Here is a 16,393-nt window from a genome sequence, read left to right as displayed (position 1 = left end):
ACCCTTTCCTACTCCTCTGTCCCCCCTAAAGCTTCTCCCTTCTCCCTCCCCCACCCCAAGGCTCCCACTCCTCTTCTCACAGGCCTCAATTTGTAAGTCGCTCTGGATAAGAGCGTCTGCTAAATGACTTAAATGTAAATGTAAATGTTAATCCATGTTCACCCTGCAGCCATGATGTAAACCCAGCCTGGTCAGAGAGCTCTCTCTCTCACTCTCGCTCATCCCTGCTTTCTGTCTCCAGTCTGTTCCCAAGGGTCACAGTTCACATCTCACTCTGGGACCTGTTTTTCAAGGGAGGGCTGGGTGAGGTAGAATGGAGGGAAAGGGTTGGTGGACACTTTTAGGGAAGCTCAGAGCTGGTATAAAAAGAGTAGACAGACAGAGAGGGGCCAATCTTTCAGAAGATCAGATGTACAACTAGCTGGTTTTCCCGGAGGAACGGTACAAAGAAAACCTAGTCAAGTTAACTTGTGCATCTCCTCGCACACTCCTTCACACTCCAGGGTCTCCATGGCCCTGCTGATGCAATGCTGGGTGTGTGTGATTACTCTGTCACTCACGATGACCACCAGCCATGCCTTACAAAGGTAACGCCATCTTTTTCTTTGTGTTTTTATCACTGTATGTTGTCTACTGTGTAATGAACCTAAATGCTATGGTCCTGATGGGGTCAACTTGGGGTCATGATAGGGGCTGCACCAAATGTTTGATGTATTATAATAATCGATTATGCTTATGCTGTATTAATAGAAGAGGAAGGGCTATAAGACCCCTCCCCCACTACATTTATAGGGTCCTGGACTACAGATTAGCAATATATATTCTTTATAAGGTTTAATATTGTTCCACAGTTATTTTCTAGTCTCTGCTTCTTATAAGAAACGGTCTGAGAGATGTGTGAGTTATTGCAGTCAAAACAGGGTGTCTGTGAGAAATCGCCTCAAGGCTAAAAGAGATTCATAGACACAGAACCCTGCAGGGGAGTGAAAGAGATAAGAGACAAGTCAGACATACCTCCATAAAGCAACTTGGGGAGAGGGAAATCACTGCCGAGCCCTTAGAAAACACTGGAACTATTGTTCTCTCCTGCAAGTTTGTATAACTGTATATGCATGGTCTCATGAGTAGAAGGTGTTGACGTAGGCAGTAACATCACTAGGAGTTGACTGCAAGCACATTAAAAGCAACTTGGACTTTTCCTATTTTGCAGAACTCAGAAGAGACATCAGTTGTATGTTTGATCTTTGATCTTTGACTTCTGTTTAAAGCTGTAATTTGATTAAAATTGATATGATTTATAAGTGCACATTTTGAGTAGTCCTTATTTGTTAAGTAAATAACGGAGCCCAGAAAAGTGGAACCAACAGTCCTACTCTGCCATGTGTAATGAACCTCAATATGAAATTATTTCTGGTTAGCAATTAAATAACTTACTGGGATTGTTTTCTAATTAAATTGTCAAAAACAAAATAGCTTCCTAGCCAAGAGCAATTRCTCAAGCAATCATTTTTGGGACTGTCTGGGAGTGATCTGAGTGGGGAGCGGAAAACTGAAAACTATTGGCAGAGAGGTTTGAAACTCTCCATCTTATTGGTCTATTAACTTATTTACCAGGCAGGGCAAAACTCCATCCCACCAAAATAGGCAGACATGTATTTTCAAACTGCTCTTAAAATGAAACGGTATTATCCTAATTTTCACAATTTCACAGTATTATTCCAGCCTCATTGTGTGGAAATATTTATAAAAAGCAGGAAAATCATGTTTTTGACTGCTCTGGATCGTTAAAATAGACAGTGAAGAAGCTTGAATGGATACTTTGAGGTGTTTTATCAATTTAAACCAGACAATTTTTCTAAACTAAATCATTTGAGAATGTGTATTTTGGCAGAGCTGTAGAAACAACATTATACAGACATGGGGACACATGGTCTCATGTCAACAATGGTCCATGATTGCAGAATGCATGGTATACCCCCCAGTCCCATCCCACCCCTGCTCACTTCCTATGTATCATTCTATTGGATGATTTTTCCTCACTGTCGTCATATCTAATCAGGATCAGTCTGAAGAAGATGCCCTCCATAAGAGAAACCCTACATGAGATGGGCGTGTCCCCAGCGCAGTTATTCACTGAATTGGCCCAGAAGAGCAAAGATGACCTCTCCCCCAGCAACGGGACAGCCCCCACCCCCCTCATCAACTACCTGGATGTAAGAGACACTGCACTGACCACCCATACTGTAGATGCAATTGACATGGAAACATTATGTTCCAAATGAGAGAACACTAAGCACGTGCCAAACTTAGTTGGGTAAATTATTCATTGCTGCTTCTTCTCTCTGCCTCTCAGACCCAGTACTATGGGGAGATCAGTATTGGTTCTCCTGCCCAGATGTTCAACGTAGTGTTTGATACAGGCTCAGCCAACCTGTGGGTGCCCTCATACAGCTGTTCCCCTCTCTATACTGCCTGCTGTAAGTACAGTGCACACAAACACACACACACACCCACACATTCAGAGACGTCATGCCCATAGGGGGCACAGGGGCAAGGGCCCCTTAGATCTGTCCTCTTGAAAAAAAATGTTTTATCTCTAATACTACTAGCCACCTACACATTTTATGAAGTTGACTTTAGCTAACCCAGATAGGTTTCCAATTTCACTACCTCATAACTAGCTACCAAGAAGCCAACAATCAAGTTAGAGTAGCTAGTTTATCTAACTACACGTAACTGCCAAAATAAAGGAAACACAGGGAATGCAACACAATTTTTCCAAGAGAAATTCCATAATTTGGTGTTTTGTTGATGGTGGTGGAAAACACTGTCTCAGGCGCCGCTCTAGAGTCTCCCATAAATGCAAAGGTGTAACTTTCACTGGGGGCGGGGGGGACTTGACCCCTCCCACATTCTAAAATTGTATTTTTGCCCCCCCCCCCCCTCCCCAGTTTTAAAATTGCACTGTGAAACAAAAAGCAGCATTGGTGTGCTTTAGGACCATGCGGACCTGTCTCTTATACACATCTAGATGTGTATAAGAGACAGCATAAGAGCGGTTGGGTAGGCTGTTTGGTGGATTCACACGGCTGGATTTAGGACTGCGTGGACACCACAGAGTGTACGGACAGGCTGTGTGAAGGCAAAGATATTATTATAGGGCCAGCACGGTGCTGTTGTCTGCAGTTGCCGTCTCTGTGTGTTGCACTTTTTCTCTGAGTTATAAAAGCAAGCAGAGCAGAAACTCGCGTCTCTTTATTTGACTGATGTAGCTGGCAAGGTAACTTTTGTTTGACTATTTAAATATTTATTCACAGTGCTGAGCTAGTAGTGTAACTGACATGTAACGCTAGCTAATGTTTCATCCTCTGTCTGTCTGAAGAAAATGAACTAGCTAGCTTGTAGCTACCACAACTAGTTCAGCTCTAGCCTCTAGTTGTCTGTCACGTAGCAGCATCTAGCAGCTGTTGTGTGTATGGAAATGTTTGTAGCCTTTTTGTCCCATTTCAACAGAAGTAAATTGACTAGGCTAGTTTTTGCCAGTTGATCTACCATTAAAGCTAGCTAGCTCACTAACTTTACTATTATTTTTGCCTCAATCACACTAGACCTGAATCAAATCAAATCAAATTTATTTCACTTTTTTTTTTTATATAGCCCTTCGTACATCAGCTGATATCTCAAAGTGCTGTACAGAAACCCAGCCTAAAACCCCAAACAGCAAGCAATGCAGGTGTAGAACCACGGTGGCTAGGCCAAAACCTAGGAAGAAACCTAGAGAGGAACCAGGCTATGAGGGGTGGCCAGTCCTCTTCTGGCTGTGCCGGGTGAAACCAGCGACCAAACTGAAGACCGATTATGCTGAAGTTTTTTTACAGCGCAATGCGAGTTTTTATTAGTCAGTATAGCAATGTAACGGCTATTGATCTGTCAGTTTCCATAGCTAATTCTCTACTTTTCACATGGACACGGTATAAACAGCTCTACAGTGCACAGTCAGTACACAACACTATGCTCATCATGTCTTAGCAGGATCAGATGGTGACAGGTGTCCCAGCAGGGTCAGACAGCCAGGGAAGACCAGTCTACAGAGCTGAAGTGAATTTTGCAGTGTATTATTATAACAATCAGTGAACGGATACAACATTCATTGTTTTGTTGATGGGTAGGCTATAGCCTGGGATCTGGGAATAATGGCCTTTTCAATTATTGAACCATTGATTCTATTCTTGGATAATATCATGTATAAATGTACATCATGGTAATACTTTGTCATGCCTCTGAGTAGGATCAGATGGTGACAGGGGTCTCAGCAGGTCAGGCAACCATGGGGAGACCAGTCTGTGACGGCACTGAGGTTAACTTTCTTTTTGCAGAAACAACATTTTATTAACACTGGACAAGCCGGAAGCTTCAAAGATTGAAACTATTTTAAGGCAGTCTAACAACCCTGTAAAATTTATTTCTAAACTGGATCAAGGGTTGATAGAGGCTTTTTCCGATGATACAAACAGGTCAAACAAAAACGTGAGGAAGACCTGGGAGGCACTATTGATAATGATGAATGTATACAGATATGTCAAGGATGGTCTTATAATCTCAGACATAAATTACTGCAGTTTAAGAACATCCATAGAACATCCTATATACCAGTTAAACTTAATATCATGCACTCAGAAATATAATTCCTCTGCTGAAGGTGTACAACATAAAAGGGGACATACTGTATTTGAATATGTTATGATCTTGTGAAGGCAAAGATTATGTTCTTTAATCTCAGCATGTCTACAGACTTCCCCTTCTCCCTGTTTTTGTTTGCTTGGAAATGTTGATACTGGAGACTGTTATCAGAAAAAACGGTGTAACCTAGCATTAATGGCTAATGATGCATTGCAATTAATTGAAAGGTTGGTTATCCTAGAACAATGTCACAATGGATGGCAAAAATGTCACGTTCTGCATTGCACCTGTCTCAGTGGACTAATGCATTGAGGACTCCACAGTCCAAGAATATGGGGATTGGGGCTCAGATGCACAAGGAACGTCTCTCTCCAGAATAGGCTCTCTCCCGCCAMTTCATGGGTTCATAGTTTCATAAACTTAATTGTGTGCATTGTTCACTGTGTCTATAAATTCCCCATTACATTATGTAAATTTACATTTACAAAATGTAAATGTACATATATCACAAGTACTAGTTTACATTTACCATTAATTGCTATAATTTTGAATCTGTGACGTTTGTTGGTTATGGTCATTTCTTTTAACTTGTTATGGCTGCAGGGGGCGTATTGAATAACTGGAAAGAGGTGCCCATTTTCAAACGGCCTCGTACTCAATTCTTGCTCGTACAATATGCATATTATTATTACTATTGGATAGAAAACACTCTCTAGTTTCTAAAACCGTTTGAATTATTTCTCTAAGTGAAACAGAACTCTTTTTACAGACCATTTCCTATCCGGAAGTGAGATTTCCAAAAGCGATGTCTCTCTTCAAGAGCTTGTCTATAAAAGGGCATGTCACTTAGGACTGTAGAAACACGTCATACACCTTCCCTCTGGGTGTCATGCGGAAGTGAGAGCAGAAATGACTTGATTATCTCGTTCTGGGATTGAATACAACCTCTTGGAGTGAGAAGTGCGCCATAATTTTTTTTTGGAAGGGCGCGAAGTTGGACCTGGAGTCGCCTCCTGGAAAACCGTCGTTATAGGTTGAATATGATCTCCAGCTTCGATTTTAATTTGATACATGTCACAATATCATCTCAATGTATGGTTTTCAATATAGTTTAATTATATTATTGAAATTTATTCGGGACTTTAGACGTGATGCTTTGGAGGAATTTGTTCAAGAAGGAGAGGTTAGCGCCGCACGGCCAGTGTGCTTGCTAATTCAAGAGGGAAATAGTTCGTTCTGGATCAAAACAAAGACGGTTCTGAAGAAAGGACCCCTTGTACAACATTCTGATGGAAGATCAACAAAGATAAGGACCCAATTTGGGATGCGATTATATATCTGCGAACTGTGCATCGCTACCGTTTGTCTAGAATCAATGCTGCTGTGTGTTAACTATTGTAGTAAGCTAATATAACGATATATTATGTGTTTTCGCTGTAAACACTTCAAAAATCGGAAATATTGGCTGTATCACAAGATCTTTGTTCATTAGCTATCACCATATATTTTTCTGAAATGTTTTATGATGAGTAATTAGGTAGTTGACGTTGGTGTCTGTATTTTCTCTGGTCTACTCCGTGCTGTTTCTGACTGTACTATGATGGTGGCTATGAGTGAGCAGTAATGTTACTGTTTTATAGTCTAATAATAATTTGCACATTTTTCGAACAAAAACATAGATTTATTGTGTCAGTAATGTTAGAACTGTCATCTGAGGGAGTTTTTTTTCTAGGTTATTTAGGTTGGTTCTAGGTATGTAGGTTTACTTTGTGGCATGCTACGCTACCGTTGCTGTGAAAAATGTCTGTCTGTCTTTTGTATTTGGTGGTGAGCTAACAAAATATATGTGGTGTTTTCGCTGTAAACATTTTAAAAATCGGAAATATTGGCTGTATTCACAAGATCTTTGTTCTCATTTGCTATACCACCATATATTTTTCTGAAATGTTTTATGATGTGTAATTAGGTAGTTGACGTGGGTGTCTGTATTTTCTCTGCTACTCCGTGCGTTTCTGACGTAGCTATGATGGTAGCAGTAAATGTAAAACTGATTTATAGCTAAAATATGCACATTTTTTGAACAAAACATAGATTTTATGTGTAACATGTTATAGGACTTACATCTGAGGGAGTTTTCTAGTTTATTTAGGTTGGTTCTAGGTTAGTTAGGTTGGCTTGTGCATGCTACCTGCATCCTACTTGTGCTGTGAAAAATGTCTGTCCTCTTTTTTATTTGGTGGTGAACTAACATAAATATATGTGGTGTTTTCTCTGTAAAACATTTTAAAAATCGGACATGTTGGCTGGATTCACAAGATGTTTATCTTTCAAATGCTGTATTGGACTTGTTAATGTGTGAAAGTTAAATATTAAAAAAAATGATTTTGAATTTCGCGCCCTGCACTTGAGCTGGATGTTGTATAGGTGTACCGGCGTCGGGCTTGCAGCCATAACAGGTATTCAATTTATTATTATTATTATTATATAACAGTCATTTACCATTTTTCATTGTCGGGGTGTCTTGAAAGAACTCACAACCTATGCTACACTTTGTGAAAAACAAGTTTTGTTTATTTCATTCCATTTATGAGTTTTGTCAATTCATTCATTGTCTTTTTGTTGAAATGCTCCAGTCAATGGTGAGTAAGGACGCACACCTGATTACGCATATAGAAGTAGGACTGTCTACCTGGCTGCGCACAAATGTAGGCCTTTAATTGTGCATTTGGGGACTGTATTACTATCTGAATAGTATTGTCTGACTCCACTCCCTAATGAGCTGTGGAGCTTCTCAAAGTAATTTTTCTTCACCTTAAACAGCAAGTAATTAAGTCTATTTTTTAGAATCAATTAAGAATGACAATAGTTCGTCAAAGTATTTGAAACAATGTACAGTTGAAGTCGGAAGTTTACATACACCTTAGCCAAATACATTTAAACTCAGTTTTTCACAATTCCTGACAACGTTTTGGGTAGCCTTCCACAAGCTCCCAATTAGTTGGGTGAATTTGGCCCATCACACCTGACAGAGCTGGTGTAACTGAGTCAGGTTTGTAGGCGTCCTTGCTCGCCACATGCTTTTTTCAGTTCTGCCCAATTTTCAATGGGATTGAGGTCAGGTTTGTGATGGCCACCCAATACCTTGACTTTGTGTTCCAAGCCATCTTGCCACAACTTTGGAGTGCTTGTGGTCATTGTCCATTTGGAAGACCCATTTACGAACCAAGCTTTAACTTCCTGACTGATGTCTTGAGAGTGTTGTCTCTAATATATCCACATAATTTTCCTTCGTCATGTTGCCATCTATTTTGTGAAGTGCACTAGTCCTCCTGCAGCAAAGCACCAGATGCTGCCACCCCGTGCTTCACGGTTGGGATGGTGTTCTTCGGCTTGCAAGCTCCCCCTTTTTCCTCCAAACATAACGACGGTCATTATGGCCAAACAATTCTATTGTTTCATCAGACCAGAGGACATTTCTCCAAAAACTACAATCTTCGTCCCCATGTGCAGTTGCAAACGCGATCTGTCTTTTTTTATGGCAGTTTTGGAGCAGTGGCTTCTTCCTTGCTGACGGCCTTTCAGGTTATGTCGATATAGGACTCGTTTTACTGTAGGATATAGATACTTTTGTACCTGTTTCCTCCAGCATCTTCACAAGGTCCCTTGCTGTTGTTCAGGGATTGATTTGCACTTTTCGCACCAAAGTACGTTCATCTCTAGGAGACAGAACGCGTCTCCTTCCTGAGCGGTATGATGGCCGCGTGGTCCCACGGTGTTTATACTTGCATACTATTGTTTGTACAGATGAACGTGTTACCTTCGGGCATTTGGAAATTGCTCCCAAGGATGAACTAGACTTGTGGAGGTCTACACTTTTTATTCTGAGGTCTTGGCTAATTTCTTTAGATGTCCCCATGATGTCAAGCAAAGAGGCACTGAGTTTGAAGGTAGGCCTAGAAATACATCCACAGGTACACCTCAAATTGACTCAAATGATGTCAATTAGCCTATCAGACGCTTATAAAGCCATGACATCATTTTCTGGACTTTTCCAAACTGTTTAAAAGCGCAGGCAACTTAGTGTATGTAAACTTCTGACCTACTGGAATTGTGATTAAGTGAAATAATCTGTCTGTAAACAATTGTTGAAAAAATTACTTGTCTCATGCACAAAGAAGGTGTCCTAACCGACTTGCCAACACTATAGTTTGCTAACAAGAAACTTGTGGAGTGTTTGAAAAAACTAGTTTTAATGACTCCAACCTAAGTGTATGTGGTGCCCCTGCACATTGACTCTGTTCCGACCCTATATCTGACATGGTACAGGTGTAATTTTTTAAAGCCCATAACCATGTATGTGAGGTGTGTACTTTTGTTACAAAGTAGAAATATTTAATACTGCAAACAACCTGATTTAGCCCACTGCTATAAAAGGTTAATTGCTTAATTAATTCAGGAACCATATAATGAAGCACCTGCTTTCAATATACTTTGTATGTCTCATTTACTCAAGTGTTTCCTTTATTTTGGCAGTTAGCTGTATCTTAGCTGGCACTCCTGCTTACAAGGATGGTAGACTTTATAAAAGCGAGCCATAACTAAATGTACTGAATAAGACTCACATTCTTTTCAATCTTTTACCCAGGTTTTAGCAGAGATGCAGAGAAGCATATTAAGTGTCTCTAGATAGCAGGAAAAAGATATCTCAGGTGTTTGAATAATGTAAAATTCTCAACCCCCGAGCCATGCTAGCGTACTTTGTGCCACCTCATATTTTTGGGGTGCATGATGGCCCTACACACATGCACACGCATGCGCACACACACACATACAAACACACACATTTTAAACATTTTATTTGAATCCACTAATCAAATTTACAAAAAAAGGATCCAACCATTTCAAAGATCCCCGTATGCATGGCATTCAAGGATACAGAAAGCACCTCCTTCTCCAACCAGCGAGGCTGCCCATGACAGCTGAACAGCACAGTACTTACCCAATAGCTTTGCCATAGTTTTTGTCAGGCCCGCAATCTGGAGGCCATGCACTGCAAGCCTGTGTACGTGGCCGAGACTGCCAAATATCAGAGCCTCCAGCTTGCACCTACACCCGAGGGTGTCCAAGCATGCCACAAGGGGCTGGTACTTATGCAGCTTCTCTGCAATGGCCTGCTACATGTAGCCGTCAAATGAACAGCCCACTTCCAAAATGAGCATGTCCCCCTGGCCTCCCACACACACACATAAAACCTGTATGTTTAATTGCTTCCTGGACGATAATGACACAATGACCTTTGAACTCCCAGTTACCCACAACAGATACGACAGTTCTAAGTCCCGGACGCACATCAAGAACGGGACAGGTTTCTCCATCCAGTATGCCTCTGGAAACGTCAGGGGATTCCTGAGTGAGGATGTGGTTGTGGTGAGTGTAACGTTACACCACTCTAAGAAAATAATCTTCGTACCCTTTCTCCTCATCTGTGTCCTATCATCCCTTTTAAACATGCTTTTTTGTGATCAATATGGGAAAAGTAGTAGACATTGCCCATAAGTACTGATCTACCGAAGGATTATCTTACTAGGGGTAAACCTGGATCTAGGTATTGAGGGACAATTTATATCTTACTCTGTGCATTCCCCAGGTGGGTGGCATCCCAGTGGTCCAGGTATTTGCAGAGGCCACAGCCCTGCCTGCCATCCCCTTCATCTTTGCCAAGTTTGACGGGGTCCTTGGGATGGGCTACCCCAACGTGGCCATTGACGGTATCACCCCTGTGTTCGACCGCATCATGTCCCAGCACGTCCTCAAGGAGGAGGTCTTCTCTGTCTATTATAGCAAGTAGGTGATATCACTGTCACTGTTTATATAGGGCCTGATTCAGACTTGAGATAAGTAGACTTCTTTTTACTTAAAAATGGCTGCATTGGACCTTTATCTCAATATCAAATAATTTCTAGGTACCAATTATGTACCTTACTGTGATTGTTTTCAAATTGAAATGGTCAATAAGAATCAAACATAGCTTCTTAGGAAAGAGACATTTCTCAAGCAATAATTTAGCTAGGACTGTCTTTCAATGGTCTGAGTGGGGAGGGGAAAACTGAGAACTAGCTGACATTGGCAGAGAGCTTTGGAACTCTATTTCTTATTGGTCTATTAACTAATTTATTGCCTGGTGGTGTCACCTGGCAGGCCAAGACTCCATCCCACCAAAACAGGCAGAAATGTCCTTTTCTAACAGGTATTACACTAAAAGGGCATTATCATAATTTTCACAGTATTATTCCAATCTCCTTTAAGTCCATGTTTAACAATATATTTGCCTACTTTAGCAATGTCACTGCATTTCCAGGCTACTATAGTGAAAGTTAGATGAAACAGTCATTACCCACTGGGCACYGATGTCATTTCAATGTCTACTTTTGATTTACATTTCGTTGAGTCCAGAGGAGGCTGGTGGGAGTTATAGGAGGACAGGCTCATTATGATAGCTGGAATGGAATCAATAGAATCGTACCAAACACATGGAAACAACGTGTTTGACTCCATTCTATTGATTCCATTCAATCAATCAATCAATCAATTTTATTTTATATAGCCCTTCGTACATCAGCTAATATCTCGAAGTGCTGTACAGACACCCAGCCTAAAACCCCAAACAGCTAGTAATGCAGGTGTAGAAGCACGGTGGCTAGGAAAAACTCCCTAGAAAGGCCAAAACCTAGGAAGAAACCTAGAGAGGAACCAGGCTATGAGGGGTGGCCAGTCCTCTTCTGGCTGTGCCGGGTGGAGATTATAACAGAACTATGCCAAGATGTTCAAAAATGTTCATAAGTGACAAGCATGGTCAAATAATAATCATGAATAATTTTCAGTTGGCTTTTCATAGCCGATCATCAAGAGTTGAAAAACAACAGGTCTGGGACAGGTAGCGGTTCCATAACCGCAGGCAGAACAGCTGAAACTGGAATAGCAGCAAGGCCAGGCGGACTGGGGACAGCAAGGAGTCACCACGGGCGGCAGTCCCGACGCATGGTCCTAGGGCCCAGGTCCTCCGAGAGAAAGAAAGAGAGAAGGAGAAAATTAGAGAGAGCCAAGATTTTCAAAATTTCCATAAATGACAAGCATGGTCAAATAATAATCAGGAATAAATCTCAGTTGGCTTTTCATAGCCGATCATTAAGAGTTGAAAACAGCAGGTCTGGGACAGGTAGGGGTTCCATAACCGCAGGCAGAACAGTTGAAACTGGAATAGCAGCAAGGCCAGGCGGACTGGGGACAGCAAGGAGTCACCACGGCCGGTAGTCCCGACGTATGGTCCTAGGGCTCAGGTCAGGCAGAACAGTTGAACAGTTGATTCCATTCCATTCCAGTCATTACAATGACCGTCCTCATTTACATTTACATTTAAGTCATTTAGCAGACGCTCTTATCCAGAGCGACTTACAAATTGGTGCATTCACCTTATGATATCCAGTGGAACAACCACTTTACAATAGTGCATCTAACTCTTTTAAGGGGGGGGGGGTTAGAAGGATTACTTTATCCTATCCTAGGTATTCCTTAAAGAGGTGGGGTTTCAGGTGTCTCCGGAAGGTGGTGATTGACTCCGCTGACCTGGTATTGTCCTCCTATAGCTCCTCCCACCAGCCTCTTCTGGTTGAGTCATCAACTATCGTGAATTCAATGTGAAATCAACAAAAATTGTCACCATATCATTGACGAAGTTCTCTTATGTTGATGACTTTTTGCAAATCCAATCAGTTTTCCACATTGATTCAACATCACAAATATTTCTTTGGTTGAAATGAAGGGGAAACAATGCTGATTCAATCAGGTTTTGCACACTGGGTGGCCCCCGTTCAGAATGACTGAGTGACTGGGTGGCCCCCGTTCAGAGTGACTGGGTGGCCCCCGTTTAGAATGACTGGGTGGCCCCCATTCAGAATGACTGAGTGACTGGGTGGCCCCTGTTCAGAATGACTGAGTGACTGGGTGGCCCCCGTTCAGAATGACTGGGTGGCCCCCGTTCAGAATGACTGAGTGACATGGTGGCCCCCGTTCAGAATGACTGAGTGACTGGGTGGCCCCCGTTCAGAATGACTGAGCTTATTACAACTTTTTGGCACCACTAAGGCAGAGGGCGGCTTGAAAACGTGCACAACAATGGCATGATGCAACCGATTGATGGAGGTGCAACCTATGAATAGTAATCCGGGCAATCTGTTTTTCTTTCTCAGGGACCCAATGCACAAACCAGGTGGAGAGCTAGTGATGGGAGGAACAGACCCAGAGTACTACACTGGCACCTTCAACTACATGGGCACCAGTGAGGCAGGAAAATGGGAGGTCAACATGAAAGGGTGAGATGTGACAGCTATGTGTGTATGTATACATGTGCAACAGTGGAGGCTGGTGGGAGGAGCTATAGGAGGACAGGCTCATTGTAATGGCTAGAATGGAATAAATGCAATGGTATCAAATATATGGAAACCACGTTTGACTCCGTTCCATTAATTCCAGTCCAGCCATTACAATGAGCCCGTCCTCCTATAGCTCTTCTCACCAACCTCCACTGATGTGCAAGTTGTCTGTCTGTCTCTGTCTGTTTGTTTGTTTATCTGTGGGTCAGTATATACACATTTTCCTGTGTCAATGAACTTTACATGTGTATGTGTGTGTAATTTTCTCTCRCTTTTTCTCTCTCTCTCTCCCAGGGTGACAGTGGGGGAGGAGATGCTGTTCTGTAAGGAAGGCTGTACGGCAGTGATTGACACAGGCTCCTCCTACATCACAGGCCCCGCCTCCTCTGTGTCTGTACTGATGAAAACCATTGGAGCCACAGAACTGGCAGAGGGAGGGGTATGTACATCACAGAGCCACAGACTGTATCTTTATTGCCTAAACAGTCTCTTAACTAGCATCTTACCTTACCTTATGGGTGGAATAAGATGTGTTGTTTTTTCTCCTTTCAGTACACTGTAAACTGTGACCTGGTGAAGTCCTTACCCAGTGTCACCTTCCACCTCGGAGGACATGAGTACTCACTCACTGAGGAGGACTACATCTTATGGGTAAGTAACGGAAATTGGCGCAACTGGGATATACTGTACAGGGCAATTGTCATGTTTACGTTTGTAGCTACTATGTCATGTTTACTTTGTGTTATAGATGTGACATGTAGGTTTTATAAATACACATTTATGGAAGTCTTTATCAGTATTTTTTTTATGATTTGCTCTCCGTCTGCAGCAATCTCAGTTTGGAGAGGACATCTGTAGTGTGACCTTTAGGGGTTTGGATGTGCCGCCTCCTACTGGCCCTATCTGGATCCTGGGAGCTAACTTCATCGCCCGCTACTACACAGAGTTTGACCGTCGCAACAACCGCATAGGCTTCGCCACAGCAGTCTGACAGGAGCCTCTGCTTAGCCACCAAGCTTTCACTCTCTCTTGCTCTTACTTCCTTCATACTCTCTTTGTCTCTGTTACTGTCTCTTACTATCAGCCTGTATTTCTCACTTACACTCTATTATTGTGTTTCTCTTTCTTTCTCTCTCTTTCTCTGTCTCTTTATCACAGGGCCTGCCCTTTGTCCCCATCTTTTTTATACTTCTTGCATTCTGCCATGTCAAGTCATCATTTTGAATTCAATCTGTGCCAATTGCACTTTTCACCTCGTATCACCCAATCAGAATACATCTTTGTTTTTAGTTGACGATCATTGACGTGCAGCTAACAACAACACACTTATTTTGTGTTATATATCACATGGCATGCTGATGTCATGTCATAGTTACATTTTTTTTAAACAATCCTCATGTAATAGCACTGTCTACAATGTCATGATGTAACAAGAATAAAGCTTCTTTAATGGAAATGTCTATATTATTGTTATTGTCTGCAGTCAAGGAATTTTGTTTGCACTCTAAGTTGTCAGAATGTCTGTTTTTCATCAGGGGAAACTCCAGCAGAAAACAAAGTGTTCCTCATTCACTGACCGCAGAAACACGAGCATCTTAATGTCTGTACAGAAATAAACTATCCAGATGTCTTCTATTTTGAGTCATAATATTAATATGATTTATCCTCTGAAGTTGAGCTAGAGATGAATTGATATCAGACAGTGTTTAAGTCCTTAGTTCTGGCAGGCTTTGGTCTACAGAGTGTTGATCTAATGTGGGAACTGATGGTGTGAAAATAGCACACACTGTATGTGTAGGATCCAGGGGTGGATGTAGAAAACCGGTTGAGTGATTTATCTTCTGTTCTGCTGTTCCCGACACACTGAAGATGCCTTTCACAGCATAGTGTCGCCTCTCTCTCGTTTCTCTCTTTTCTCTCTTTTCATTCTCTTTCTCTTCACTCTCTCCACTCTCTTTTCATTCTCTCTTTTCTCTCTCTTCATTCTCTCTCTCTTTTCTCTCTCTTCACTCGCTCTTTTTTCTCTTCATTCTCTCTTCTATCTCTCTTTTCTCTATCTTCCCTCTCTTTTCTCTATACCTTCTCACTCTCTTTTTTCTCTCTTCTCTCCCTCTCTCGATTATTTGTTTTCTCTCACCATGTGCCAGCTGGCTAGGTCATTATTTATAAAACTTGTATGAGCTAGTGTATTTTTCCACAGCATTTGTGGACAAATAAAAATTCTCTGCCCACCATTCATGCTGGTAAGAGGGGTGAAGCAATTCAACTTCAGCAAAACTTAACATTTACTGTAATGTAGAGTGATTTCTCTGAAACGAAACAGGACAGGATGGAAATGTCCCATGATGTCCTCAAGGAAACATAAGGCCATTTCAGTGTACATCTCAACCACAAAGATCAGAGGTCATGATCAATCACAGGTCGGAAAGGTCATACAACCTGTCACTGGAGGATGACTTTGAAAGTGAAACCTGCTCTGCAAACAGAATTACCGGAAGACAGACTCTGTTCTTCTTGTATCTTTAACCTCCATTATAGCTAGTAGACACACAAAGAGATAAAAAGACAATAAATGCAGTCATATTTGTTGCAAACTGTTGTGGAGTTATTTCTAGAGGGAAAGTCCGTCCAGTGATGTGGGGTATAGAGAATAAAGATACCTAGACTGGAAGACGAACAACAATTTCCTTGCCTTCATCCCGGCACATCCATGAATTGTTCAACTAAGATATTATCTGGAAAAATGTGTTTTGAGGTTAAGGTGAAGATACTAGCACTGCTACTTTTAATGCTGGTACTTTTGAACATACTGTACAAGTATTCTCTCTACATGACTCTACAAAACATCTCCATTTCATTTAACACTAGATCTGTAGTGGCTTTAGAATGGAAGCACATGTTATGTTTTACATAATTCTATGTTGAGGAGGAATATCGAATTACCAAAGGTTATTGTCAAGTATTTCCTGGAATATGCTGTGTTTATGAACTGTGGTCTGCATTGAACCTAAGGGACACAAACCATGTTCCATCTGACCAATTCTCACAGTGGCATCATAAGGATTTGAATAGGAACTGTATTTAACCAATAGAACAGGTAATATGCATCTTGCACTTATTGTACAGTATACTGATCAAAAATATAAACACAACATGCAACAATTTCTAAGATTTTACTGAGTTACAGGTTATATAAGGAAATCAGTCAATTGAAATAAATTCATTAGGCCCTAATCTATGGGTTTCACATGACTGGGAATACAGATATGCATCTCTTGGTCACA

General features: G+C 41.5%; 1 protein-coding gene across 1 annotated transcript; it reads left to right on the top strand.

Moving 5' to 3' along the window:
• The first annotated feature begins 385 nt into the window (after positions 1-385).
• On the top strand, positions 386-14,613 carry LOC111972574 (renin-like). The gene is made up of 9 exons (XM_023999590.2): positions 386-587; positions 2,060-2,213; positions 2,354-2,477; positions 9,989-10,107; positions 10,328-10,524; positions 12,927-13,049; positions 13,404-13,548; positions 13,662-13,760; positions 13,939-14,613. Exons 1-9 carry the CDS (start codon positions 511-513, stop codon positions 14,098-14,100), a joined length of 1,200 nt encoding a protein of 399 aa, XP_023855358.1. The 5' UTR covers positions 386-510; the 3' UTR covers positions 14,101-14,613.
• Positions 14,614-16,393: the final 1,780 nt, after the last annotated feature.

This window comes from Salvelinus sp. IW2-2015, linkage group LG14, assembly GCF_002910315.2.
Source record: "Salvelinus sp. IW2-2015 linkage group LG14, ASM291031v2, whole genome shotgun sequence".
In the NCBI taxonomy this organism is placed as follows: domain Eukaryota; kingdom Metazoa; phylum Chordata; class Actinopteri; order Salmoniformes; family Salmonidae; genus Salvelinus; species Salvelinus sp. IW2-2015.
The sequence above is the reverse complement of the archived record's forward strand: the minus strand, read 5'-3'. Positions and strand labels throughout refer to the sequence as shown.

What these genes read in the sequence shown, in the direction of transcription:
- LOC111972574 (XM_023999590.2), top strand. Translation starts at nt 511, where the DNA reads ATGGCCCTGCTGATGCAATGCTGGGTGTGTGTGATTACTCTGTCACTC. An exon ending in TGGGAGGTCAACATGAAAGG is followed by an intron (nt 13,050 to 13,403) that starts GTGAGATGTGAC and finishes TCTCTCTCCCAG; the next exon opens with GGTGACAGTGGGGGAGGAGA. An exon ending in AGGAGGACTACATCTTATGG is followed by an intron (nt 13,761 to 13,938) that starts GTAAGTAACGGA and finishes CTCCGTCTGCAG; the next exon opens with CAATCTCAGTTTGGAGAGGA.